This window comes from Heterodontus francisci, chromosome 7 (assembly GCF_036365525.1).
Source record: "Heterodontus francisci isolate sHetFra1 chromosome 7, sHetFra1.hap1, whole genome shotgun sequence".
Lineage (NCBI taxonomy): Eukaryota > Metazoa > Chordata > Chondrichthyes > Heterodontiformes > Heterodontidae > Heterodontus > Heterodontus francisci.
Genome location: NC_090377.1, coordinates 121205249 through 121230641, shown reverse-complemented (window position 1 = coordinate 121230641; position 25393 = coordinate 121205249). Strand labels below are relative to the sequence as shown.

Below are 25393 nucleotides of genomic sequence, written 5' to 3'. Positions count from 1 at the left end.
GCGATACCATAATTATAGCTTCATACCAGGATCTGAGTAGTGTTCCCTTTAGGCAGTGGGTGAGGTTTGTATTGAGGAAGGAAAGTGTAATTTATTTATTTTTAAAGTTACATTTTAAAAATGAATGAGCTTTCTACTTTTCCCAAACTCAAGGCACTTGTGTGATGGTTTCCAATGCTGGGGCAGATTGCCAATTAGTTAGAGGTTAGAAACAGCTTCATTGCCCAGGTGTGTGCCCAATTGGCAGTGGATTGAGAATGCCCGACTCATTTCATGCAGGATTCCTGCAGCCAATGGCAGGAGGAGATTTTCATTCCATCGGTCTGGGCTAGGTCCCAAGTTGGAATTGAACAGTTTACTAAATCACTGCATTCTCTGCAATAATTAACATGCATATGAGAGCACGACTACAGACCGACACAAAATGGTTTCCTGGATGCAAAATTGCTGCTTAGCTTTTTAGAATTGCTTGGATTAGTGTGTTTCAGATTGAGAACTTCTGATTTGTGATCCCCAAACAGATTGTACTGTGCTTGCAGTACTTGGCATAGGAGGCATGTTAAATCTCAGGATCATCCCATTCTCTATCCTATGTAAATTGTATCTTATTCAAAACTATGCTGAGCCAAGTCCAACCCATCCCTCAACCCTGTCCTCCCTGATCTTCATTGGTACCCCGATGCTTCAAATTTAAAATCTTCATCCTAGTGTCATCCTCATGATATTGCCTATTCCACCACCCTGCTCTCTGTTTTAGTTTCCTCCACATCCTCCAGCCCAAACCCACCCCTGCCCTCACCAAACGCTCCATGCTTCTAGACACTGGTCTCTTGTGCATTTTCCCTTCGCCCCACCATTGGTGACTGTGTCTTCAGGTGCCTAGGCCCCAAATCTTACAATTACCTCCCTAAACCCTTCTGCCTTTCGTCTTTAGGGCTTTCCTTATAACTCATGACTCAAGCTGTTGGTCATTGGTCTGAATACCTCCTTTGGCTGGTAATCCTTTTTTAAAATATTACACCTCCTGTGAAGTGCCTTGGAATGTTTTTAAACGTAATGGCGCTACATCAGTACAAGTTGTTGTTGTTGTATCACATGCCTTGTCACTCAAGTTTGCTGTTTCTTTTATTCCAGTGCTTGAAGCTGATGTTGGAGAAAGCTGGATTAGCAGGTATATTAGAATGACAGTGCCTCTTCAGAAAGTAACTTCACTACTTAAATAGCAGCTGCTATTTATTTGTAATATTGTAAATTTTAATTTGTACAAGGGAAAAGGACTGTTAAAATGGGAAGGAGAAAAAAAATTGCAGGGTTATGGGGAAAGAGCAGTGGAGCGGGACTATTGGATAGCTCTTCCAAAGAGACAACACAGACACAATGGATCGAATGGCCTCCTTCAGTGCTGTATGATTCTGTAAGACTGAGAGTGGCAGGCACATGTACCAAGGAGTTCTGTTTAAAATGAGATGTGAAACCATGGATGTATATGAGCAATAGTCCAAATGTCTGACCCTGGTCTGTTTAAATGCTGCCCTGGGGGAGCCAACATTAGGGGCGTAATCAGATATTCTAACATGCTTGTTCAGTTGAAAGGTAAACTATATTTCTCATCCTGCATTAGCCAATCTTCACCTTGTTTGACTATTTTGAAGATGTCATAAACTCCAGAATTTTATTGTGACAATTTAGTATATATTCTAGGAAGTGTACCCAGCACCTGCCAGTTAGGAGTTCTGTCAAAAATGGTGTTCAACAAAGTGGCATATACATTCTGGCGGTTGATGTTGGCTCCACGTCCAAGAGGTGCCACGTGTATAACCCCGCTGCCAAGATCAAAGGCTTCAGTAGTAGGCCGATAAAGTAGTTGTATCTAGTATATATTGGTATAAATTCGTGTGTGAAACATTGTGAAAGTGAAAAGGGCTGGCCTGTTCACAGAATCACAGGTTGTCACCTAGAATGCATGTATTCCAGAAGCAAGTGGCCTGATGGTGTCATTGTTCATAAGTCTATTCTACTCACCATTCAGTTCATTCAGGGTGACTTTCATGCAGCAAGATTAAATTTGCTGTATAATTATCGCAAGATTACCAGAATTTAATCTGCAATGGATTACTGCAATCAACACTACTGCAGATATTATTAAGCATTCAGTAGTGGGAAGATAAGTTAATAAAGGTTTTGAAGACTAAATCAATACTATTTTTCTATTCTGCAAATTTGGAAGACATCCAACAGTTTTCTGTCTTCTTGTAGTTACTCTGTGTGAGCTGATGCTGAATTCTTTAATGAAGGGCAGAATTAATGTATTAGCATGTTAGTCACATAGAATACTTACAGCAATGAGAGCGTAATTTCTAAGGAAATGTCAGCAAACCTACGTCTAGTGAAAGGTTACTGCCTCTGGAGGAGTTGTCATTCCTGTTGAAAGTTTACATGGCTGCCGCTGTGTTCTTTTAAACTCTTGCTATTTATCTACAGGAGGGTGTTGGCATTTGAGGAAAACTGACTGGTGTTACGATGCTGGAGAGGTTTTGACAGATGAAGTAAGTTGATGAGGTGGAAATTTGAGCTCTACCACGTAGGTCCAATAAACAACACGCATTCATTTACCTTGTGATACCATTGTGATATCAGTTGGTAACAGTGCCATCTTCACCCCACTAAGCAATGGAATGAGACCAAATAGTGCAGCTAAGGGTCATCCAAAGTATGTATTGCTTTGCAGTAACTTGTTAGGTTTCAGACAAAAGAAAACGGTCAGATACCTTATGAGTGTCCTTTGACGAGTTATAATTTAAATAAATGTAGAGTTAAGACCGCTGGGCACCACCATACAGAATCAAACTCCGGGACTTGAGTTTACCTCCATAAGCCCTATGCTCGCACTTGGCTATGTGGCTCTGGGGATATTATGAGCCGGGATTGGTTGCATACTCACATGGAAGCTCAGGGATTCCTCCTTTGCTTATTCTTGTGTACCCTCTAGTGGCTGGTTTCAGAACTGTAGAGGCTTCAGTGAGGTCTAGGTGCAGGGTTCCCACACACACACTCTAGCATAGGGATGGGGTTAGAAAGAAGGAGGATTTATATTGGCATCATTTGTTTGATACAAAGAGTTTTAATATAAATTCATTTCAGATGATAATGATTTTAGGGATTGGAGCCTCAACGTATACTGCCACCCTATGGAAGTTTTATGCAACATTTGCCATACATGGCAGTTCACAAAGACTTTACATTTTAATAAACAAACATGTTTGGTAGGAGGGGGCAGTAAGTTCTATACATTGAAAGTCAATCCTCTTCCTCCTTTACGCTGTCCAAAGCTTGGCAGTTATTTGGGGATGGGTGGGTTGGAAGAAGGGAGAATCACGTGAACCCTCAAACAAAACCGTGGTCTCTTCATTCATTTAGCAATCCAGGGTCATCAGAAGTATTGTGAACACAGGTGCACCATGGCTGCAATGTGTACCATTTACATGGGAGGTGGTGGCTTGGTGGTAATGTCACTGGACTAGTGAGTCAGAGCCCAGGCCAACACTCTGGGGCCATTTGTTCAAATCCCACCACGACAGATGGTGAAATTTGAATTCAAATAATAAATCTGGAATTAAAAGCTAGTCTAGTGCTCCGGTTTCCTCCCACAAGCCAAAAGACTTGCAGGTTGATAGGTAAATTGGCCAGTATAAATTGTCACTAGTATAGGTAGGTGGTAGGGAAATATAGGGACAGGTGGGGATGTGGTAGGAATGTGGGATTAGTGTAGGATTAGTATAAATGGGTGGTTGATGTTCGGCACAGACTCGGTGGGCCGAAGGGCCTGTTTCAGTGCTGTATCTCTAATCTAATCTAATCTAAACTTACTCCTAAACAGAAGTCATTGCTTTCAAGAGAAGAAGTTGGGAGAAAATTGGCAGAAAAGGGAGGAAAGGTTAGCTTTGTACAATACTGTTTTCTACGTTGGTGTTTGTAGGAAGCCACATTGGCAGACATGGAGATAACCAATGGAGAGACGCTGGTCATCATGGAGGGACGACTTCCACCAAAGGTAAAACTGTCATCCTAGTTAAACCAGTTGGAAGAATACTCCACCAATTCTATTAGAAAGAAGTGAACTTTAAATTTCCTCAAATTTTTATGTACACTGTCACTAAATAGTCTAATTATTTCAATGATTTTTTTGAACCATTGCATAGCTCATTGCCACATTTCCCTACATTATCACATTGGCTGTACTTCAAAATTACTTGGGTTTTAAAACCCTTTTGGACGTTCTAAGGACATGAAAGATGTTATATGTCTGAGTTCTTCCTTCATTCTCACTTGTTGATCTTTGCTTTCTTCCTTTTTGTCCTATTACATTTCATTTCCATGACTATCTTGTTTCCATTTCCTGTCTCTTTCTCCTTCTGTAACTTGCAGTGACTCAGTCTAAGTGCTTTTACATTATAGTAGTCCGTTCGATGCCCAGGGCTGGATTTTAAAGCCCCTCCGGCGTCGGGAGTGGTGACGGGGTTGGCAATGAAGATCGGTACGTTGGAGGCCTGCCACCGACCCCAACGGTGGCAGGCCCTGTACCAATCTCAGCAGCAGCGATGGGGAGTGTGATGAGAAGGGATAAAGGACAAAGGCGGGGGGAGGGTGGGAGTGATAGGTCAAATTTTAAATATCTGTATTCTGAGGGGTAAGAGGGCAGGAATGTTGAGATATGTCTTTGGTGGGGGTGGGAGAGTGCATGGTTAGTTTATTTTTTTCAATTTTACGAAACTTTAACTTTAAATTTTAAATGTGCATTGAGGGCAGTAAGCCCTTTAAAAATGGTGCCGGCGCTTGTCCATTGGCACCGGACACCATTGCCGGCAACGGCCCGCCCGCCCCCTCCATGTCATCCATGCCATGCAAATGAGCTGCCGCGTTTGAAATCGCGAATGCTCCGTGACGTGGCGCCGTGCGCGCGGGCTGCGTTTTTTTTTACGTCCACCGCCCACTTCGGCGGTGCAGTCTTAAAATGTAGCCCCCAGTGTGCAAATCTCACTCAGTTGACAGTACTGTCAAAAGTAAGCTACCTTTTCTGTGTAAATTCAGTGGAGATCTAATTTTTCATGTTCTCCTGATTTGTCCTAATTATAGAATCATACAGCACAGAAGGAGGCCGTTTGGCCCATTAAGACTCTGCCTACAGTTCTCTGAAAGAGCCATCCAGTTAGTTTCACTCTTTCCACATGGCCCTGCCAATTTTTCCTTTTAAAGAATATATTCAATTCCTTTATAAAAGCCACTATTGAATCTGCTTCCACCATCCTTTCAGACAGTGCATTCAAGATCATAACCAACTCAGTGCGTGAAAGTCATTCTTTTCATCTATCTCTGGTCCTTTTGTTACTTATCTTAAATCATCTGGCTACTGGCCTCCCTTCAGTGGAAACAGTTTCTCTTTAGTTACTGTATCAAGGCCCTTCATAATTATGAACACCTATATTAAACCTCCCCTTAACATTCTCTGTATAAGGAGAGCAATCCCAGCACCATATCTTGACTCTTGCATCATGCTCATTGCTCAAAAATGACCCATATCATGAGTGAAATAACAGATTTCTGTTTCACGACTTGGCCTGTAGGGACATTCAGCTGCTTTCACTACCAGAGCCAGATTAAAAATAAAAGTCTCTTTTGTGTCCTTTTTGTACTTTTTCAGTTTCTTGGTGTATCTCTCACAGGGATTCTTGATGTTACCTGTCTGGTTCTACCAGCCTCCACTGAACTCAGAAAACAGAGGGCGCTTTCAAGAGGAGCAGAAAAACATCGCAGATAGCTTCAGTGCTTTAAATATATTGTCTGCTGCTAGAGGTAGGTCAGAAAAGTTGAGAAAACTGGCGTTTTATAATTGATTGCATATTAGGATGTAATGTAGTTCTGGCACAGTCTTGATGTGACTAGAGTTTTTGGAGATCTTCAGAATAATTATGAGAATACAGATATAAACTTCACTGGATTGGAACATGTCCTTGGATCTACAGCTGCAAAAGAAAACCTTAGATTTTTTTCAGCTGGATGTGTGAAATGTTCTAGGATATGAATTTGACTGTGACCACTGTTAATGTCCATCAATGATTAGCTAATGGAAAGCTTAGTTGCAATGACTTGAGTAATTGCATCTCTTTACTTGATTATTCCAAAATGTTGGTGGAACAAGCTCAAAGGGCTGAACTTCTATGTTCCTATCTGATGCATGATAAAACTATTCTTTTCAGTTTATTTCCCATTTCTTTTTGCTGAACATCCTTGCATATATACAATATGGCAACTCCAAAGCTCCTACACTCAATGATCTGTAACAAAACCACTAGAAATTATAAAAGCAAAATAATGCAGATGCTGGAAATCTGAAATAAAACCAGAAAGTACTGGTAATACTCAGCAGGTCTGGCAGCATCTGTGGCGAGAGAAGCAGAGTTAATGTTTCAAGTCTTTCATGAGAACTGGCAAATGTTAGAAATGTAATAGATTTTAAGCAATTGAAGCGCGGGTGGTTGGGGGTGGGGGGCGGGGTAAAGAGTACAAAAGGGAAGGTGTGTGATGGGGCAGAGGGAGAAGAGATTAAATGCCAAAGATTTCATGGGACAAAGGCAAAGAGAGTGTTAATGGTGTGATGAAAGAGAAAGCAATAGTCCAGAGAGAGTGCTAATGACAGAATAATGAGCAACTCTGTCCAAAAGCACAAACATGAAAAACCAAGTTTAAGGCAGGCACATGGTTAAAAAATAATAAAATGAAATATATTTTAAAAAAAGGACAGTCATGATCTGAAATTATTAAACGCAATGTTGAGTCCAGAAGGCTGTAGAGTGCCTAATTGGAAAATGAGGTGCTGTTCCTCGAGCTTGCATTGATGTTCACTGGAACACTGCAGCAGGCCAAGGACAGAAATGTGGGCATGGGCGCAGGGTGGTGAGTTGAAATGGCAAGTAACCAGAAGCTCGGGGTCATGCTTGCAAACTGAGCGGAGGTGTTCCGCAAAGCGGTCACCCAATCTGCGTTTGGTCTCCCCCGTGTAGAGGCAACCGCATTGTGAGCAGCGAATACAGTATACCAAATTGAAAGAAGTACAAGTAAATTGCTGCTTCACCTGGAAGGAGTGTCTGGGGCCTTGGATGATAAGGAGAGAGGAGGTAAAAGGACAGGTATTGTACCTCCTCCAATTGCATAGGTAAATGCCATGGGAAGGGGACGAAATGTCGGAAGTAATGGAGGAGTGGACCAGGGTGTCACGGAGGGAGTGATGTGTTTGGTGGCATCACGCTGGAGGTGGCGGAAATGCGGAGGATGCTCCTTTGGATGTGTAGGCGAAAAGTGAGGACGAGGGGAACTCTGTCGCGGTTTTGGGAGGGAGGGGAAGGGGTGAGGGCAGGAGTGCGGGAAATGGGTCAGACAAGGTTGTGGGCCCTGTCAACCACAGTTGGGGGGGCATTCTTGGTTGAGGAAAAAGGAAGATGTAATCAGAGGTGCTGTTGTGGAAGGTTGCATCATCAGAACAGATGTGTCGGATATGGAGGAACTGGGAGAATGGAAAGAAGTCTTTATAGGAAGCGGTGTGAGGAAATATAGTCAAGGTAGCTGTGGGAGTCGGTGGGCTTATAATAAATACTATTGGACGATCTATCCCCAGAGATGGAGACAGAGAATTTGAGGAAGGGAAGTGTTGGAGATGGAGCAAGTAAAGGTGAGGGAAAGGTGGAAATTGGAAGCAGTATTAATGAAGTTTTCCAGTTCGGGGCGAGAGCAGGAAGCGGCACCGATACAGTCATCAATGTACGAGAAAAAGAGTTGGGGGAGGGGGCCTGAGTAGGGCTGTAACAAGGAATGTTCAACAAGGAAGAAGCAGACAGCCCTCAGACCATCCTGGTGGGAGATGGAGGTGTAGAGAGATTGGACATCCATAGTGAAGAGGAGGCAGTTAGGGCCAGGAAACTAGAAATTGTCAATGACGTAGGGTGTCGGAAGAGTCACTAGAAATTATAGGCTGGTTGACAGTTCTGGTGGACCAGCTCCTGACCTTTGCACTGGCCTCTCCCCAATGAAGGGGGCAGAGATTTATTAGGTACCAAACGCTGCCGCTCCCTCCCCACTCAACCGAATGGAAGAGGCATCTGTGGCAGCCATTCTCATCAGTAGCAAGCGTTTGCTTTAATATACCGCAAAAATTACCTAGTTGCTAATCATGCCCCAGCCATGTGTAAATTTAAAATAAAGCTACGATAGCAGTCTGGAGGACATTTAGCGCCTCATTTCCCACGACCAAAGGTCTGGTTGAGATCAAGACTTGCTAACTGGGAAATTGTTGTATAACTCACTGTCCTACCGATGTAGGCCACTATGATTTGGTAAATCATTGTGCTGTGCGCTTTGTAGGATGTAATCTTTTATTTCTGGCTAGTTAGTACGCTGACAGCAGCAGCATTAGTTAGCTATATAAAAGACAGTCATTTTGTAATTCTAGTCCTTAATGGTTTCTGGGGGTTCAGAAAGGCCTAGAACAAAAAATATACTGGGTTGTCAGATTTCCCATAACTAAATTCACAATCCAGCCTGGTTCAGCAACTACTGTTTATGTATTTGTGCAGCTATGTACCAGGAACAGACCTCTCAAGTGACGACGCTGTATGGGAGTCAGTTTGATAGGCAGGAAAAGCACTATTTTGAAGCATTGCCAACTGGACATTTTGGATCCATCCAGAATGTTGAACTATAGCTACAATGAGCCAGATTTAATTCTGGCGACAGGAGTCCTGTTGGCGGGCTGAAAGACAGGGGAGACCCCGTCTCAGCCCTCCGTCGGAAAATCGTTGCTATCTCACAGCGGGCAGCCAATTAACTTCCCATCGTCGAGGACACCATCGCTTTAAGGGACAAGCTCCCACCTCCAGGTGGCCCTGCAGTACCGAAGAATGGAGGAGACCCTGGGAGAGATGAGTGGGCCTCAATTGGCCTGGGGCGGAAAGGCCGTTCTTGGCCTTCGCTGCCCCAGACAAAATGGCAGGGGGCCTGGGCAATGCCCCAGTCATTTTGTTTGCCCTCCGCCTCCATGCCTGTTGCCAAGGCAGCACAAAACCCTGCCATGACTCTTGTAATTTTGCAGAAACTGGGTGGCTCAAATAATGTAGTGCCAGCTCTTGTGCTGCTCCAGGTCCTAATGTTGAGTAGGACTGACAACCCTACCCACGTGTGTCTGATCTTGCAGAGGTTTGAGAAGGTCGTACAGTTCATTAAGGAGTAATACAATTTAGAATTTAGTAGAATAATGTTGAGGTGTTCAACAATGTATTTCAGCCGATAATGCTTTGAATTGCTTAGCTGTGCTCCGAGTTAATATGTAGTCTAATTTATTCCTTGAGCCATAGGCATGTGTATCTCTTTCCATACGTTGCTGATCTGTTTGAATTTCTCCAGTATGACAGCACTTAGGACAGTGAGCTGTATTCTTGCAGGCGATTTTAATATATCCAAGTGTCTCTCTTGTGTTGCAGGTTTTTCATTACAGCAGTATACAGGCACTGAACTGGAGTATGTGGGTAATATTGAGATATCTGGGGAAGCTAGTCTTGAGGATCTAAAAGCTCAGGTAGGTTAACTCACTAATTTGTTTCCTTTTGATTTTCCTATGTGCTGTTTGGAAAGCCTTGTGCTTTGTTCAGCTTGTAGAACTCTGGATACCCCTCAACAGATCCTCCATTTCATAGGATCATAGGAAATAGGAGCAGAAGTAGGCCATTTGGCCCGTCAAGCCTGCTCCACCATTCAAACAGATCATGGCTGATCATCTGCCTCCTCCCCATTTTCCCCCCATTTTCCCCATATCTCTGGAGTTTAGAAGAATGAGAGGCGATCTAATTGAGACATACAAGATTCTGAAAGGGCTTCAAAGGATAGAAGCTGAGAGATTGTACCTGCTGGTCAGGGAATCTAGAACACAGGGACACAATCTAAGGATAAGGGGCTGATCATTCAGGACTGAGATGAGGAGAAATTACTAGACTCAAAGGGTTGTGAATCTTTGGAATTCTCTACTTCAGAGTGTTGTGGCTGCTCCATCATTGAACACATTTAAGGCTGGGATAGATTTTTGGTCTCGCAGGGAATCAAGGGATATGGGGAGCGGGTAGGAAAGTGCATTTGAAACCCTAGATCGTCCATAATCGTATTGAATGGCAGAGCAGTCTCGATGGGCCATGTGGTCTACTTCTCCTATTTCTTGTGTTCTTGTATCCCTTGATGTCATTAATATCCAGAAATCTATTGATTGCTATCCTTGAACTTGCTCAATGATTGAGCTACCCATCTGGGGTAGAGAATTCCACAGATTCACCACCCTCTGAGTAAAGAAATTCCTCCTCATCTCAGTTTTAAATGGCCTGCCCCTTATTCTGAGACTGTGTCCCCTTGTTTTAGACTCACCAGCCAGAGGAAACATCCTATCCACAGCTACCCTGTCAGTCCCTGTAAGAATTGTGTAAGTTTCAATGAGATCACCTCTCATTCTTCGAAACCCAGTTTCCTCAATCTCTCCTCATGAGACAATCCTGCCAACCCAGGGATTACTCTGGTGAACCTCCGTTGCATTCCCTCGATGGCAATTATATCCTTCCTTACATAAGGAGACCAGAACTGTACGCAATACCCCAGGTGCAGTCTCACCAATACAATTGAAGCAATACATCTTTACTCCTGTACTCAAATCCCCTTGCGATGAAGACCAACATACCATTTGAATTCCTAATTGCTTGTTGCACCTGCATACTAGCTTTTAGTGACTTATGAACAAGGACACCCAGGTCTCTTTGGACATCAACACTTCCCAACCTCTCACCATTTAAGAAATACTCTGCCTTTCTGTTTTTTCTACCAAAGTGGATCACTTCACACTTATGCACGTTATATTCCATCTGCCTTGTTCTTTCCCGTTCACTTAGCCTGTCCAAATCCCCTTGAAGCCTCCTTGCATCTTCTTCACAACTTACATTCCCTCCTAGTTTTGTGTCATCAGCAAATTTGGAAATATTACACTTGGTCCCCATATCCAAATCATTTATAAAGATTGTAAACAGCTGTGGCCCAAGCACAGATCCTTGCAGTACCCCATTAGTAACAGCCTGCCATCCTGAGAATGACCCGTTTATTCCTACTCTCTGTTTTCTGTCTATTAACCAATTGTCAATCCATTGCAGTATCTTACCCCCCCAATCCCATGTGCTCTAATTTTGTTACCAACCTCCTGTGTGGGACCATATCAAAAGCCTTCTGAAAATCCAAATACACCATATCCACCCGTTCTCTTTTATCTGTGCTATAAGTAACATCCTCAAAAAACTCCCAACAGGTTTATCAAACATGATTTCGCTTTCACAAATCCATGTTGACTCTGCTCAATCATATCATTATTTTCCAAGTGTCCAGTAATCTCATCCTTTATAATAGATTCTAACATTTTCCCTACTACTTAGGTCAAACTAACAGGTCTGTAGTTCTCCGTTTTCTCTCTCACTCCCTTCTTAAATAGTGGGGTTACAGTTGCTACTTTCCAGTTGGCAGGAACCCTTCCAGAATCTATAGAATTTTGAAAGATAACCACCAATGCATCCACTACCTCTGTAGCCACCTCCTTCAGTACTCTAGTCAGCAGAGTTTCATGTTTTTCTAATTCATTCTAAAGTTATGGGCATCACTGGCAGGGCTGGCATTTATTGCCCATCCCTAGTTGCCCTTAAGGTGGTAGTGAGCTGTCTTCGTGAACCGCTGCAGTCTGTGTGGGTGAATGTACTCTCACAGTGCTATTAATTGGGGCGTTCCCAGGATTTTGAATCATCATGATGAAGGAATGGTGATATATGAACAAATGGGATGGTGAGCGACTTGGAGGTGATGGTGTTCCCATGCACCAAAGAGCAAGGTACGTCTCAAAAGATAGATTACACTATGCTCAAATACACCATCTTCCATACTGAAGAGATGTGACCAGGATATCAGTCCTCCACATACATTCCAAACATGATCATCTTCAGCTTACAACCAGCACTGATCCATGTCGTAGCATTCTGCTTAATCGGCAGCTCATCCACCGCCTTAAACATCCACTTTGTCTGCCACTGGCATACCATGACTACAGTTTTAACTATCTATAAGATACAGAGCAGTAACTTGCCCAGACTTCTTCAATAGCACCTGTAAGAAATTTGAAGTCCTCGTGGACTATTTGCTTAATGGTTTGAAGCTGACTGCATGTTATATAATTCTGATTTTATTTAAGCATAAGTGAGACTGAATACATTACAGTATTCACACAATAGTTTATAAAGGACAATTGAGAATTCTGTTACCCATTGTCCTTTGAGTAGAATGGCCATTTCTCATTCCTTCTCCTCACGTATGTGTCTGCACCTGTCTGGATAGGTCTCCATTCTGGCTCTTCTACACTGAGATTGGCCCAGAACTACAGAAAAATCCATTCAATCATGTATCTTCCATGCCACCCATTCTACCCAATAATTGGCCTGCCAAGTTCTGAATCCAGGCACAGGCCTTGGACCTCCCTTATCTGCTTTTTAACCTTAGCACGTGCATTTTCTGTTTCCATAGAGGTGATGTAACCCAGGATCTTGTGACCAATGTGTTCTAATTTATAATTAAATCTTTTTTTTAAACATACTTTCCTTAATTCTAACAGAGGAGAAATAAGACTAAATTAATAAAACTAAACTAAATTGATAATTATAGACTGGCATTCTTAATAAACTACATACTAGCAAAGCTTAATGCTGAAAATTAGAAAAAGGAATCTAATTGGATTTACCGATTAGGCACGCTACAGCCTGCTGGACTGAACATTGAGTTCAATAATTTCAGAGCATGACGGGCCCCCCTTTTTATTTTCAGCTATTTTTTGTTTTTTTATTTGTTTTGTTTCATTTTGTTTCATCATTTTTTTACCATGTGCCTACCCACTGCTTTTTTTTGTCATGTTTGTGCTTTGGGCCAGGGTTGTTCTATTTTTCTGTCAATTAATACCCTCTCTGCACCAACGCTTTGTCTTTCAGCACACCATTAACATACCGTTTGCCTTTGCTCCATGACCTTCTGGTCAGTTATTCTCTGTGACCTTGTCCTATCAACACCTCTTTGGTTATCTCTTGCCCCATTCCGGTTTTACTTGCTTAAAACCTATTACATTTCTAGCCTCTGCCAGTTCTGATGAAGGGTCACTGACCTGAAACATTAACTCTGCTTCTCTCTCCACAGATGCTGCCAGACCTGCTGAGTATTTCCAGCATTGCTTGTTTTTATTTTGAAAGGAATCTATAGTTGGTTATATTTCAATGACTCGCAAACGTTTGAACATTCCCACAGACAGAGATGAGATAAAAACTGTAGACAGTTCTTGATCTTTTCCTTTACTTTCCTAGCATTAATAAAGCCACTTGTGACTCAACCCAGGACCTGCAGTCAGCAGATGGCCCAAGGAAGTATGTTTCTTCAGAACTAAGCTTTTAGAGAAAAGCTTAGGCCATTTAACTCTTGCAATGCCTGGTCCCTTTAAAATACCCTCAAATGCTGACATTCTTACAGTGCTATCTTCGACCGCTCGCTCATCTTATTTCTTATCCTTCTACAGGAGGCCCACTAATTCTAAGCTATTAGCATGTCGTCCAAGCACATACATTTTAAAGATCATGATACAAAGAAAATCATAATGTCCAGAAAGCTAGTTTTCCATATAATCAATAAATCATGGTTTTATATTCTCCTGCACTTTCTTTACCCGCATCCATCTCATGCATAGTTCTTACTAAATATTATTTCTCCCTAGCCCTCAATTGTCCCAATTCAAATTCTATGTCCCTCTACATTTCAACTTCAATTTCAATCCCTTTCATTGTTATCAGTGTGTTTAACTCTATTTTGATTGTTTCAAAGTCAGTTTCTCTATTGAGTATATGTCAGTGCCTTGATGATTTAAAAGGTTGTCTCACTCTCCCGAGCCACATTGACCATTTCATGTGCTGTTACAACACTGAGCATATCTGAGACCCATTCTTCAGTGCAACTCGTTATGCATTTCTGCACGTAGTAGCTTCACATGTAACACATCATATTTGCATACGCACATCAATATTCCAATACTCGGCCACAGAGGACATCCAATACAAGCCAATTTTGGCTTTCAAGTCATAGAGAGTTATACAGCACAGAAACAGGCCCTTCAGCCCATCATGTCTGTGCCGGCCATCAAGCACCTAACTAATCTAATCCCATTTTCCAGCACTTGGCCCGTAACTTTGTATGGCAAGGCGTTTCAAGTGCTCATCTAAATACTTTTTAAATGTTGAGGTTTCCTGCCTCTTAACACCTCTTCAGGCAGTGCGTTTCAGATTCCAACCACCCTCTGAATGAAAATTTTGTTTCTCAAATCCCCTCTAATCCTCCTGCCCCTTATCTTAAATCTATGCCCCCTTGTTATTGACCCGTCTGCTAAGGGAAAAAGTTTCTTCCTATCTAACCTATCAATGCCCCTCATAATTGAGTATACCTCAATCATGTCCCCCCTCAGCCTTCTCTGCTCTAAGGAAAACAACCCTAGCCTTTTACACCTAATCTGTACTAATGCTTTGTCTTTCAACACACCATTAACATATTGTTTGCCTTTGCTCCGTGACCTTTTGGTCAGCTATGTGGCCTGGTCCAATCTGCACCTTCTCCTTTGTTATCTCTTGCCCCACCCCCACCTCACTTGCTTATAATCTGTGACTTTTCTAATATTTGTCAGTTCCGAAGAAGGGTCACTGACCTGAAACGTTAACTCTGCTTCTCTTTCCACAGATGCTGCCAGACCTGCTGAGTGATTCCAGTATTTCTTGTTTTTGTTTCAGATTTCCAGCATCCGCAGTATTTTGCTTTTATCCTAGCCTTTTCAGTCTCTTCATAGCTGAAATGCTGCAGCCCAAAGATTGGTAGGGTTGGGAGAAGGGCAAAGTCTGGAGATCATAGTCGCAATGTCTCAGGTAGTGGCTAGGCCATCACGTATGGTTTTCTTAAAGATCATAGGCAAGGACACATCTTCAAGAGAAAGTTCTCAATTTACAATTCTCACCTACACTTTCCTACCTTTGACTAGAATGTACATTGATACTGTTACAACCTCAGTAGAGACTGTTAACTTTAAAACAAGAGATATGACCTCACCAGAGCAACATAAAAGGATTTTTTATTTTAGAGATACAGCACTGAAACAGGCCCTTCGGCCCACCGAGTCTGTGCCGACCAACAACCACCCATTTATACTAACCCTACAGTAATCCCATATTCCCTACCACCTACCGACACTAGGGGCAATTTATAATGGCCAATTTACCTATCAATCTGCAAGTTTTTGGCTGTGGGAGGAAACTGGAGCACCCGGCGAAAACCCACGTGGTCACAGGGGGAACTTGCAAACTCAGCACAGGCAGTACCCAGAACTGAACCCGGGTCGCTGGAGCTGTGAGGCTGCGGTGCTAACCACTGCAAGATTACACCAATTACACAGCAAGATTTCACATTTTTATACTTTCACTATAACAACTAAAAAGTACTTCGTAGATAATAACATAAATACACTAAATTACGGAGAAAGGTACTTCCCATTAACTTATTAACACGTTTGAAAACCACACACCACATTTATTCATTACATAGTGTTCTCATCGAAGAAGTATCCTTGCCCAAACTCCTCCCAGTTGGAGTGTGTTGGATCTCCCAGTGTTCTTTTCAAAGCCAACATTCTCTTCGCTCACTACGTCTGAGCACATTCGACGGGACTTTTATTAGTAAGGTAATCTCTGGTGACCCGATTGGTCATTTCTCCTCCAAAAACCTGGAGCCTTCGAACCGGGTTCAAATCTTTGCAGCCTTTTGCTGTATCGGTGATCTGAGAGCAGCAATCTCCCCAGCAAAAAGCCCACTGGTGCCTCTCCCTCGCCGCCTCTCCCTCGCCGCCTCTCCCTCGCCGCCTCTCCCTCGCCGCCTCTCCCTCGCCGCCTCTCCCTCGCCGCCTCTCCCTCGCCGCCTCTCCCTCGCCGCCTCTCCCTCGCCGCCTCTCCCTCGCCGCCTCTCCCTCGCCGCCTCTCCCTCGCCGCCTCTCCCTCGCCGCCTCTCCCTCGCCGCCTCTCCCTCGCCGCCTCTCCCTCGCCGCCTCTCCCTCGCCGCCTCTCCCTCGCCGCCTCTCCCTCGCCGCCTCTCCCTCGCCGCCTCTCCCTCGCCGCCTCTCCCTCGCCGCCTCTCCCTCGCCGCCTCTCCCTCGCCGCCTCTCCCTCGCCGCCTCTCCCTCGCCGCCTCTCCCTCGCCGCCTCTCCCTCGCCGCCTCTCCCTCGCCGCCTCTCCCTCGCCGCCTCTCCCTCGCCGCCTCTCCCTCGCCGCCTCTCCCTCGCCGCCTCTCCCTCGCCGCCTCTCCCTCGCCGCCTCTCCCTCGCCGCCTCTCCCTCGCCGCCTCTCCCTCGCCGCCTCTCCCTCGCCGCCTCTCCCTCGCCGCCTCTCCCTCGCCGCCTCTCCCTCGCCGCCTCTCCCTCGCCGCCTCTCCCTCGCCGCCTCTCCCTCGCCGCCTCTCCCTCGCCGCCTCTCCCTCGCCGCCTCTCCCTCGCCGCCTCTCCCTCGCCGCCTCTCCCTCGCCGCCTCTCCCTCGCCGCCTCTCCCTCGCCGCCTCTCCCTCGCCGCCTCTCCCTCGCCGCCTCTCCCTCGCCGCCTCTCCCTCGCCGCCTCTCCCTCGCCGCCTCTCCCTCGCCGCCTCTCCCTCGCCGCCTCTCCCTCGCCGCCTCTCCCTCGCCGCCTCTCCCTCGCCGCCTCTCCCTCGCCGCCTCTCCCTCGCCGCCTCTCCCTCGCCGCCTCTCCCTCGCCGCCTCTCCCTCGCCGCCTCTCCCTCGCCGCCTCTCCCTCGCCGCCTCTCCCTCGCCGCCTCTCCCTCGCCGCCTCCCCCTCGCCGCCTCCCCCTCGCCGCCTCCCCCTCGCCGCCTCCCCCTCGCCGCCTCCCCCTCGCCGCCTCCCCCTCGCCGCCTCCCCCTCGCCGCCTCCCCCTCGCCGCCTCCCCCTCGCCGCCTCCCCCTCGCCGCCTCCCCCTCGCCGCCTCCCCCTCGCCGCCTCCCCCTCGCCGCCTCCCCCTCGCCGCCTCCCCCTCGCCGCCTCCCCCTCGCCGCCTCCCCCTCGCCGCCTCCCCCTCGCCGCCTCCCCCTCGCCGCCTCCCCCTCGCCGCCTCCCCCTCGCCGCCTCCCCCTCGCCGCCTCCCCCTCGCCGCCTCCCCCTCGCCGCCTCCCCCTCGCCGCCTCCCCCTCGCCGCCTCCCCCTCGCCGCCTCCCCCTCGCCGCCTCCCCCTCGCCGCCTCCCCCTCGCCGCCTCCCCCTCGCCGCCTCCCCCTCGCCGCCTCCCCCTCGCCGCCTCCCCCTCGCCGCCTCCCCCTCGCCGCCTCCCCCTCGCCGCCTCCCCCTCGCCGCCTCCCCCTCGCCGCCTCCCCCTCGCCGCCTCCCCCTCGCCGCCTCCCCCTCGCCGCCTCCCCCTCGCCGCCTCCCCCTCGCCGCCTCCCCCCGCCGCCTCCCCCCGCCGCCTCCCCCCGCCGCCTCCCCCCGCCGCCTCCCCCCGCCGCCTCCCCCTCGCCGCCTCCCCCTCGCCGCCTCCCCCTCGCCGCCTCCCCCTCGCCGCCTCCCCCTCGCCGCCTCCCCCTCGCCGCCTCCCCCTCGCCGCCTCCCCCTCGCCGCCTCCCCCTCGCCGCCTCCCCCTCGCCGCCTCCCCCTCGCCGCCTCCCCCTCGCCGCCTCCCCCTCGCCGCCTCCCCCTCGCCGCCTCCCCCTCGCCGCCTCCCCCTCGCCGCCTCCCCCCCGCCGCCTCCCCCCCGCCGCCTCCCCCCCGCCGCCTCCCCCCCGCCACCTCCCCCTCGCCACCTCCTCCCCCCTCGCCACCTCCCCCTCGCCACCTCCTCCCCCCTCGCCACCTCCCCCTCGCCACCTCCTCCCCCCTCGCCACCTCCTCCCCCCTCGCCACCTCCTCCTCCTGCTCTCTTTCTCCCTCCCTTCCCCAAACATCAGGTAGACTTTCCTTTCTCAAGTGGTTGAAACAGCAACTCATATGAATTTATCTTTAGTAATTTCAATTTCAGAAAGAAATGATCTCCAAGCTTAGTGGTTTTGCATTCCCTACTTGAACACTCTGTCTCAAAACAAAAATGACCCTGAATGGATTAAAGTCAAATCTTTGAAAGGCAAAACCTTTAGTCCAGATTATCTCCATTCTGTGACATATGATGTTTTGCCTACATCTGCAGAGAAGGTCTTAAGTTCTTTAAACTGGAGATGACATCATTTACTCGATTTTTGTAAGCATGTGATATTTTATTTTATCGGTTCGATATTATGTTTTGTCATTAAAATAGTGGTCTGAATTAAATTGGCATTATTGAGGTTAGCTAACCTATTAAATTGTGAAAACCAGACTCTTATTGTAGCCACAGTGACATTCTAGTTATTAATTTTAAATAGCAGTCAACCCAAATTCTCTGCTGATTCTTCACTCCATCACTCAGTTCTTCCATCACTGGCATCTCTCAGCCTGATGTAAAAAATTATTTTCAATATTTCAAAGTAGCCAATCTACTCCCAGACAATCTCCCACTGTCCCAAATCCTTTAATAGAGAAAAAGACTTCACCACCCAGCCAAAGTCTCTACTGCAGATCTCATCCTACATGTACGTGGTGTCAGTTATTCTCAGCATTTCTCCTCTTTCCAAATGAACAGTAGCAGGGCCTCAACATGCACAGTGCCAATAAAAGCCCTTATTTAAAGTTGTAATCCTTCTTGACTGTAGCCTCTCCATTTCTGTGTTGGTAGGAACCGATGTGAGTGCCAGAATCTCTCAATTAGAGAGGAACAAGATGGCGGTTGCTTTTTGAGGTCAAACCTTATGTACTTTCTTGAACCACATTTTCTGAAGGCCATCACTGCAGCTGTTTTGCTGCTGCAACTCATCTTGAAAATCTGAGACTGTCACTAGAATAAATGTGTTTTCCCCCACCAGTATAATCCTTACGCAGTAATTACTGCAGAAGGGGATGGGTGCAGGCTTGGATATGTGGAGCAGAACGAATGAGTACTTATTTGTGATGAGTCATGGTATTGGTTTCTGTGAGAGAAGGGGGTGATTTGAGATGCAGGTGCTCTTAAGTTATACAATTGTGTTTTTTTTAGCTTACTGATTTTCTTATTGCAGGTTTTGACCTTGCCTGTGCTGCAGGGTCTCTCTGTTCCTTCGGTAAAGTTCCTCAGAGTCTGGTTGGTGGAGAATAAATGTCCCGTCAAGATCCTACGGAACCAGCAGCAGCAGCTCAGGTAAATATCAGCTGGCAGTCATTTGAGTAAATACCAACTGGTGATCACTCGGGTAAAAAGCAACTCTGGTAAATACCAGCTGGTGATCCTTTGGGTAAATACCAACTCTGATAAATAGAAGCCAGTGATCTCTTCGGTAAATACCAGCTCTGGCAAATACCAGTTGGCGATCACTCGGGTAAATACCAACTCTGGAAAATACTAGCTGGTGATCACTCAAGTAAATACCGGGCTGGATTTTACCAAGCTCACAACATTGGGCTCCGTGGCGTGGGGACCCGGAAGATGGTTGCAGTAGAAACCCGCCACAGAGCTCAATACTGGGAGGGCCTGGCCCGACGGGACCTGCATCTACATATTTAAATCAATAAAATGAATACGTTAACATAAACTTACCTTCAATCTTCTGGGCCCACTGTGATTCTCAGTGCGTTGGCCAGCACTCCCACATCTTCAATTCCCCGTTTGGGAAAAGTAGACGTGACATTGGTGGGGAGGGGGGGAGGAGTTAAGATTTTCAGTGCAGGGATGGGGACAGGGTCAAATAAACAATGAGCGTAGGGAATGGTGGGAAGGGATGAAATTTAAACTTTGTGCAGTCTTGGGGGGAGAATGTCAGATTTAAAAGCTAAGTGTTTTGAGGGGGGAAAGCCTAAATATTTAATGTAATTGTTATTGGGGGGTGGGAAAGGGGCGTTAGAAATTTATTTGATAAATTTTGGGGGATGTGTCTTTAAAAATTTAAATACGTCGGCAGGGCTGGCTATCCTTTATAAAAGGCACCAGCGCCTGTGCTCAGGCAGCTGACGCCATTGCCGGGGACAGACAGTCCGCCCTATCCACGTGATTGGGGGGCGGGGAGAGGGTTGGGGGGGCTGGTGGTGGTGGGCTGCCCTGGCTATTTAAATGAGCTGCTGCATGGGAGATTGCGGCGGCTCTTTGGCGTGCAGGCTGCCATTTTTTGAGCTCGTGCTGACTCTTAAAATCCAGCCCACCAACTCTGGAAAATACCAGCTGGTGATCACTCGGCTAAATACCAACTCTGGCAAATACCAGCTGGTGATCACTCGGCCAAATACCAGCTGGTGATCACTCCGGTAAATACTAATTCTGGCAAATACCAGCTGGCGATCACTCAAGTAAATATGAACTCTGGCAAATACCAGCTGGTGATCACTCGGGTAAATACGAACTCTGGCAAATACCAGCTGGCGATCACTCAGGTAAATACCAACTCTGGCAAATACCAGCTGGTGAGCACTTGAGTAAATAGCAAGACTAGCAGATACCCCCAGCTGTTGATCACTCAGGTAAATATCAACACTGGCAAATACCAGCCGGTGATCACTTGGGTAAATACCAACTCTGGCAAATACCACCTGCGATCACTCGAGTAAATACCAACTCTGGCAAATACCAGCTGGTGATCAATTGGGTAAATACCAACACTGGCAAATATTAGCTGACGGTCGCTCGTGATCTCTCGCATAAATACCAACTCTGGCAAATACCAGCTGGTGATTGTACAAACAGTGACCTTGTGGAAAGACTTTAGCATATAGACGGTTTGGGTTGTATTTTACACCAACGTGGATGATCTGGCTTACTTGAACTTACACACTTCACACTAAAGGATAAGGGAGACTGTTTGGTAGTTAATTGTGCTCTCATAATAACACAAGCAGCGTGATTAGTATTTGAGTTTGTTTTATGCCAGAGGATTCTTCCCAACTAGGATCTTAATTTCTAATAATGGGAATCTTTTTTTATTTGTTCACGGGATGTGGCTGCATTAACGCCCATGCCTAGCTGCCTGTACAGCTGCTGGTGGGCCTTCTCGTCAATTGTTGCAGTCCCTGTGGCAATGATGCCCAAACGATCATGTTAAATAGGGATGATATTGGTTTTTACCCAGCAAAATGAAGAAACTGCATAAATGTCCAAACCAGTATGGTTTGCGACTTGGGGGCGGAGAACTTGGAGATATTCCTATGATATTGTTGCTCTTGTCCTCCTCAGTGATCAGGGTCACAGACTGTGAGGTGCTCTTAAAGTGTGGTGCATTGCTTCAGTGCATACTGCAGCCACAGAGAGCTGCTAGCTTAGAGGGTAGATATTGGTACTCTTCATCCTTGGGTTTATTAGGCTTGTATTTGCTAGAGTTTAGAAGAATGAGAGGGGATCTCATAAAAACCTACAAAATCCAGGACCAGGGGTCACAGTCTAAGGATAAGAGGTCAGCTATTTAGGACTGAAATGAGGAGAGATTTCTTCACCCAGAGAGTGGTGAACCTGTGGAATTCTCTACCACGGAAAGCAGTTGAGGCCAAATCATTAATATATTCAAGAAAGAGTTAGATATAGTTTGAAAGGATAATGAGATCAAGGTATACATGGAGAAAGCGGAAACAGATGACTGAGTTTGGATGATCAGCCGTGATCGTATTGAATGGCAGAGAAGGGTCGAATGGCCTACTCCTGCTCCTATTTTTCTGTTTCTATCCTGGATGGGGTTGAGTTTCTTGAGTGCTGTTGCAGCTGTCCGGGTGAAAAATAAGCATTATATCACACTCCTGACTTGAGCTTCACAGATAATGGAGAGGCACTAAAGGGCCAAGAGATGAGCCTCGCTGTGGTAGCAGCAGTATTGATTTGGCTAGTCCAATTAAACTTTGGGTCATTGGTGACCTCAAGGGTATTGATGGTGGGGAGCTTCGTAATAGCAATGCCATTGAAGGTTAGGGTGGTTGGTCCTTTGCTTGTTGGAGATGGTCATTGTCTGTCACCAGTGTGGTGTGAATAATACCTGCTACTTGTCAATCCACATCTGGATGCTGCCCAGAGCCTGCTTCTGTTAATCCCGAGCACTCTCGCACAAAGCCCCACATGCCAATCTCGCTTTTTTTTTGCTAAGCTCTGTCTCTCAGTACAGTGATTTCAAGATCCTTGTCCTGTTCAGATGGCTAGACAGTCTCCCCTCAGCTTATCTAACCAATATTTTGCAGGCATAATCCCAGCCTGTACTCTGTGCTCCAGCATTGGAGGCTGATCTTTCAGTCATTACACTTTTTCTTTGAAACACTTCCAAAACCACTTTTGCATTGCTTCTTAAAACCTGCTCTTGAGGACCTGTTTCCATCAGCAGAGAGGTCAATAACTGGGGGCATAGATTTAAAATAACTGGTGGAAGGATTAGAGGGGAGTTGAGGAGGAATTTTTTCACCCAGTAGGTGGTGGGGATCTGGAACTCGCTGCCTGGTAGTGGCAGAAAGCCTCATTGCATTTCTTTTAAAAAACACTTAGATATGCACTTGAGGTGCCATAACCTACAGGACTACAGACCAGATGGAAGCTCTTTTACGGCTGACATGAACATAATGGGCCGAATGGCCTATTCTGTGCTGTAAATCTTCCTATGTTTCTATGGGCTGGATTCTACCAGCCTCCTGGGAACAGGCTGGGAGGCAGTGGGGCCCGTAAAATGGAAAGGAAAGGTGGGGTGGGTGAAGTGCACGTTGTCTTCCTGCTGCCATGCCATCTTGCCAGCAGCGGGGAAAGCGGCGGATGGCACTCCCATCCAGAGGCCAATTGAGCCACTTTAATGACCAATTAAGGGTCTCTTCGCCACAGCTAGCATTTTACCAGCAGCAGGTGGGCCCTCCATCACATAGGGGAAGCAACAAGTAAACCTTGGCAGCCTCCCAGCGGCTCTTGGGGGTGGGGGGAGCCTTCTATTCGTGCACTCTCAGGCCCACGGAGGGGCCCCTCAGCGGCAATGGGTTTGCCTTCCCGCACCAACAGCTCCTCCCCACCACAGCTGGGGCCTGCCTGACGAAGTCCAGCATCTCCAGACCCCACTTACCTGGTTGGGAGTGTGCCATCCTTCCATGGCGTTGTCATCTTCCAGGTGCAGTCCCAGTAGTGGCCACCGTTCCCGGTGGTGTTGCTGAGCTGCCAGCCCTCCGATTGGCTGGCAGCTCCTGGGGGCAGGCGGAAGGAGGGCAGGCGGAAGGACAGCAGCCCCAACAGCCATCAATTAGTTGCCTGCCCGCTGTAAAATGTGGCTGAAGTGATGTGGCCCCCACCCCCCCCCCATTTTCAAGCCTGTTGGGACCCCTGCCACGAAAACAAAATTACAGCCTTTGTCTTTGTGCTTTTGTTCCTTCCCACCTCCCCATTTCTTGTGACCTCCTGATGTTCTACACTCTGCCCCATATGCTGTATGTATATAGGTACTTGATAAATCAGTAAGCATTTTGGGTTTTGCTAAATTGATGAGCACGCACAGCTTCCATCTTGAGTGTTGTTTTTGTCTCTACAGCAAATTCAAGCTGGGGACGAGTGCAGAGATTGGAATTCAACTACTGCAGGCAGAAGAACAACTGGCGTAAGTATGGTCATTGTGAATTGCTGAAAATAGAGACATGTTGTCGAAGCTTTTCGTCTTGCACTCATCAGGACACTATGCAAGAATAACCATTGTGAGGGAAAAGAACAACTTATACTGCATGAGAAGAGAGTGCTGATTGGTTGGTAAGTGAACTCTGACTGGTAGAGGTGTTGCCTTGGAGAGTGCACCAGTTTACAGTGACTGACAACTAACTGCCAAGCTTCGGGGGAAATTTAAACCAGGCAGCTTGACTCTGATTAGTCAAGGCATTGCCCTGAGGAATGAACCAGCGAATGGCTGTTGCTTATTTTGTTCAGCTGAAACAGGCGCAGTGTGTGTACATGTTCTTTCTGTCTGCAAAGAACAGGCCCTGTGAATTAATATATATAGCTTCCAGTACGCGCAGATGCACCACACTGCGAACCCTATTGACAATCTTAAATTGGTTGTCAGCATAATTCTTAGCACACAGCAGATTATTTAGCAAATGTTGTCCAATCGCGGAATCTCTTCTAATGTTGGACACTGTGTTTTGAGTTTTGCAAGTACGGGCTGGTTGGGTGCAGCGAATAGCGGAAGGGACATGTTATTTGATACGATCCGCCAGTCTTTGGGTCATACGGCCTGTATACCTAGTATCACACTGGCATTGAAATTCATATATCACATTATTCATTTGTGTGATAGGCAGGACATCTTTTTGGCTTGATGGCAGCATCCTGTTAGTGGCGAACACCACATGTGTTGCTACTGCATAGTAGCAGCATGAAACAGCTAGCTTCACCTGTTGCTCAAACTTTTGGGATGCATTATCCTTCCAGGGTAATTTGAGGTAGACTGGGCACTTTTCAGGGTCGAAAATGACAGCCTTAAGCCCGTTCATACGTTTGCACGATATACAACTGAACAAAATCAGGGCAATACCTTGACAAATCAGAGTCAAGCTGCCTGGTATAAATTTCAAACAAAGCTTGGCAATTAACTGTCAGTCACCGCAAACTGGTGCATTCTCCCTGGCAACGCCTCTACCAGTCAGAGTTCACTTGCCAACCAATCAGCACACTCCTCTCATGCAGTATAAGTTGTTTTCCCTTACATTGGTTATTCTTGCGTATTGTCCTCATGAGTGCAAGATGAAAAGGTTCGACAACATGTCTCTATTTTCAGCAATTCTGAAGTTCTGCCAAACGACTATTTATGCTCTTGTATTGTTTCAGCCCAGTGCGTGTAGTGGAATTGCTTCATTGCTGTTACAGCTGGAGTACTGTTATAGAGATGCATTAACTCAGCTACATTCTTTGATATAGTGAGCAGAGACCACTTTGATTCTCTGAAGAGCATTTTTCTGTACACAGGGAGAAAGACCAGCTGCTGCTTTTTCCTTCTAGTGGTTTAAAGTTCGCTTTATTAACTAGCCACTGAGTTCTTGGAAATATACAGATGCTGGGTTAAAGCAGGAGTATGAAGCCTAAATATTCCCATTATTTCTTTTTAAATTGCAACCTACTGGTCTTGATAATCTGATTTAGTTTTTATCCAGCAAAGAAGCAACAGCACTTTAATAGAGTAAAATAAAAGCTAAATACTGCAGATGCTGGAAATCTGAAA

At 46.5% G+C, this 25393-nt stretch overlaps 1 protein-coding gene across 4 annotated transcripts in view; it reads left to right on the top strand.

Moving 5' to 3' along the window:
• usp40 (ubiquitin specific peptidase 40) overlaps positions 1-25393 on the top strand; it is a 172268-nt gene that overhangs the window by 132832 nt on the left and 14043 nt on the right. For all 4 annotated transcript variants that reach the window (XM_068036072.1, XM_068036071.1, XM_068036074.1 and 1 more), the window contains 7 exons: positions 1135-1171; positions 2482-2546; positions 3977-4051; positions 5721-5850; positions 9528-9622; positions 19277-19395; positions 23717-23782. In XM_068036072.1, coding sequence (XP_067892173.1) covers positions 1135-1171; positions 2482-2546; positions 3977-4051; positions 5721-5850; positions 9528-9622; positions 19277-19395; positions 23717-23782 — 587 coding nt within the window. The remainder of the gene's footprint in view (positions 1-1134; positions 1172-2481; positions 2547-3976; positions 4052-5720; positions 5851-9527; positions 9623-19276; positions 19396-23716; positions 23783-25393) is intronic.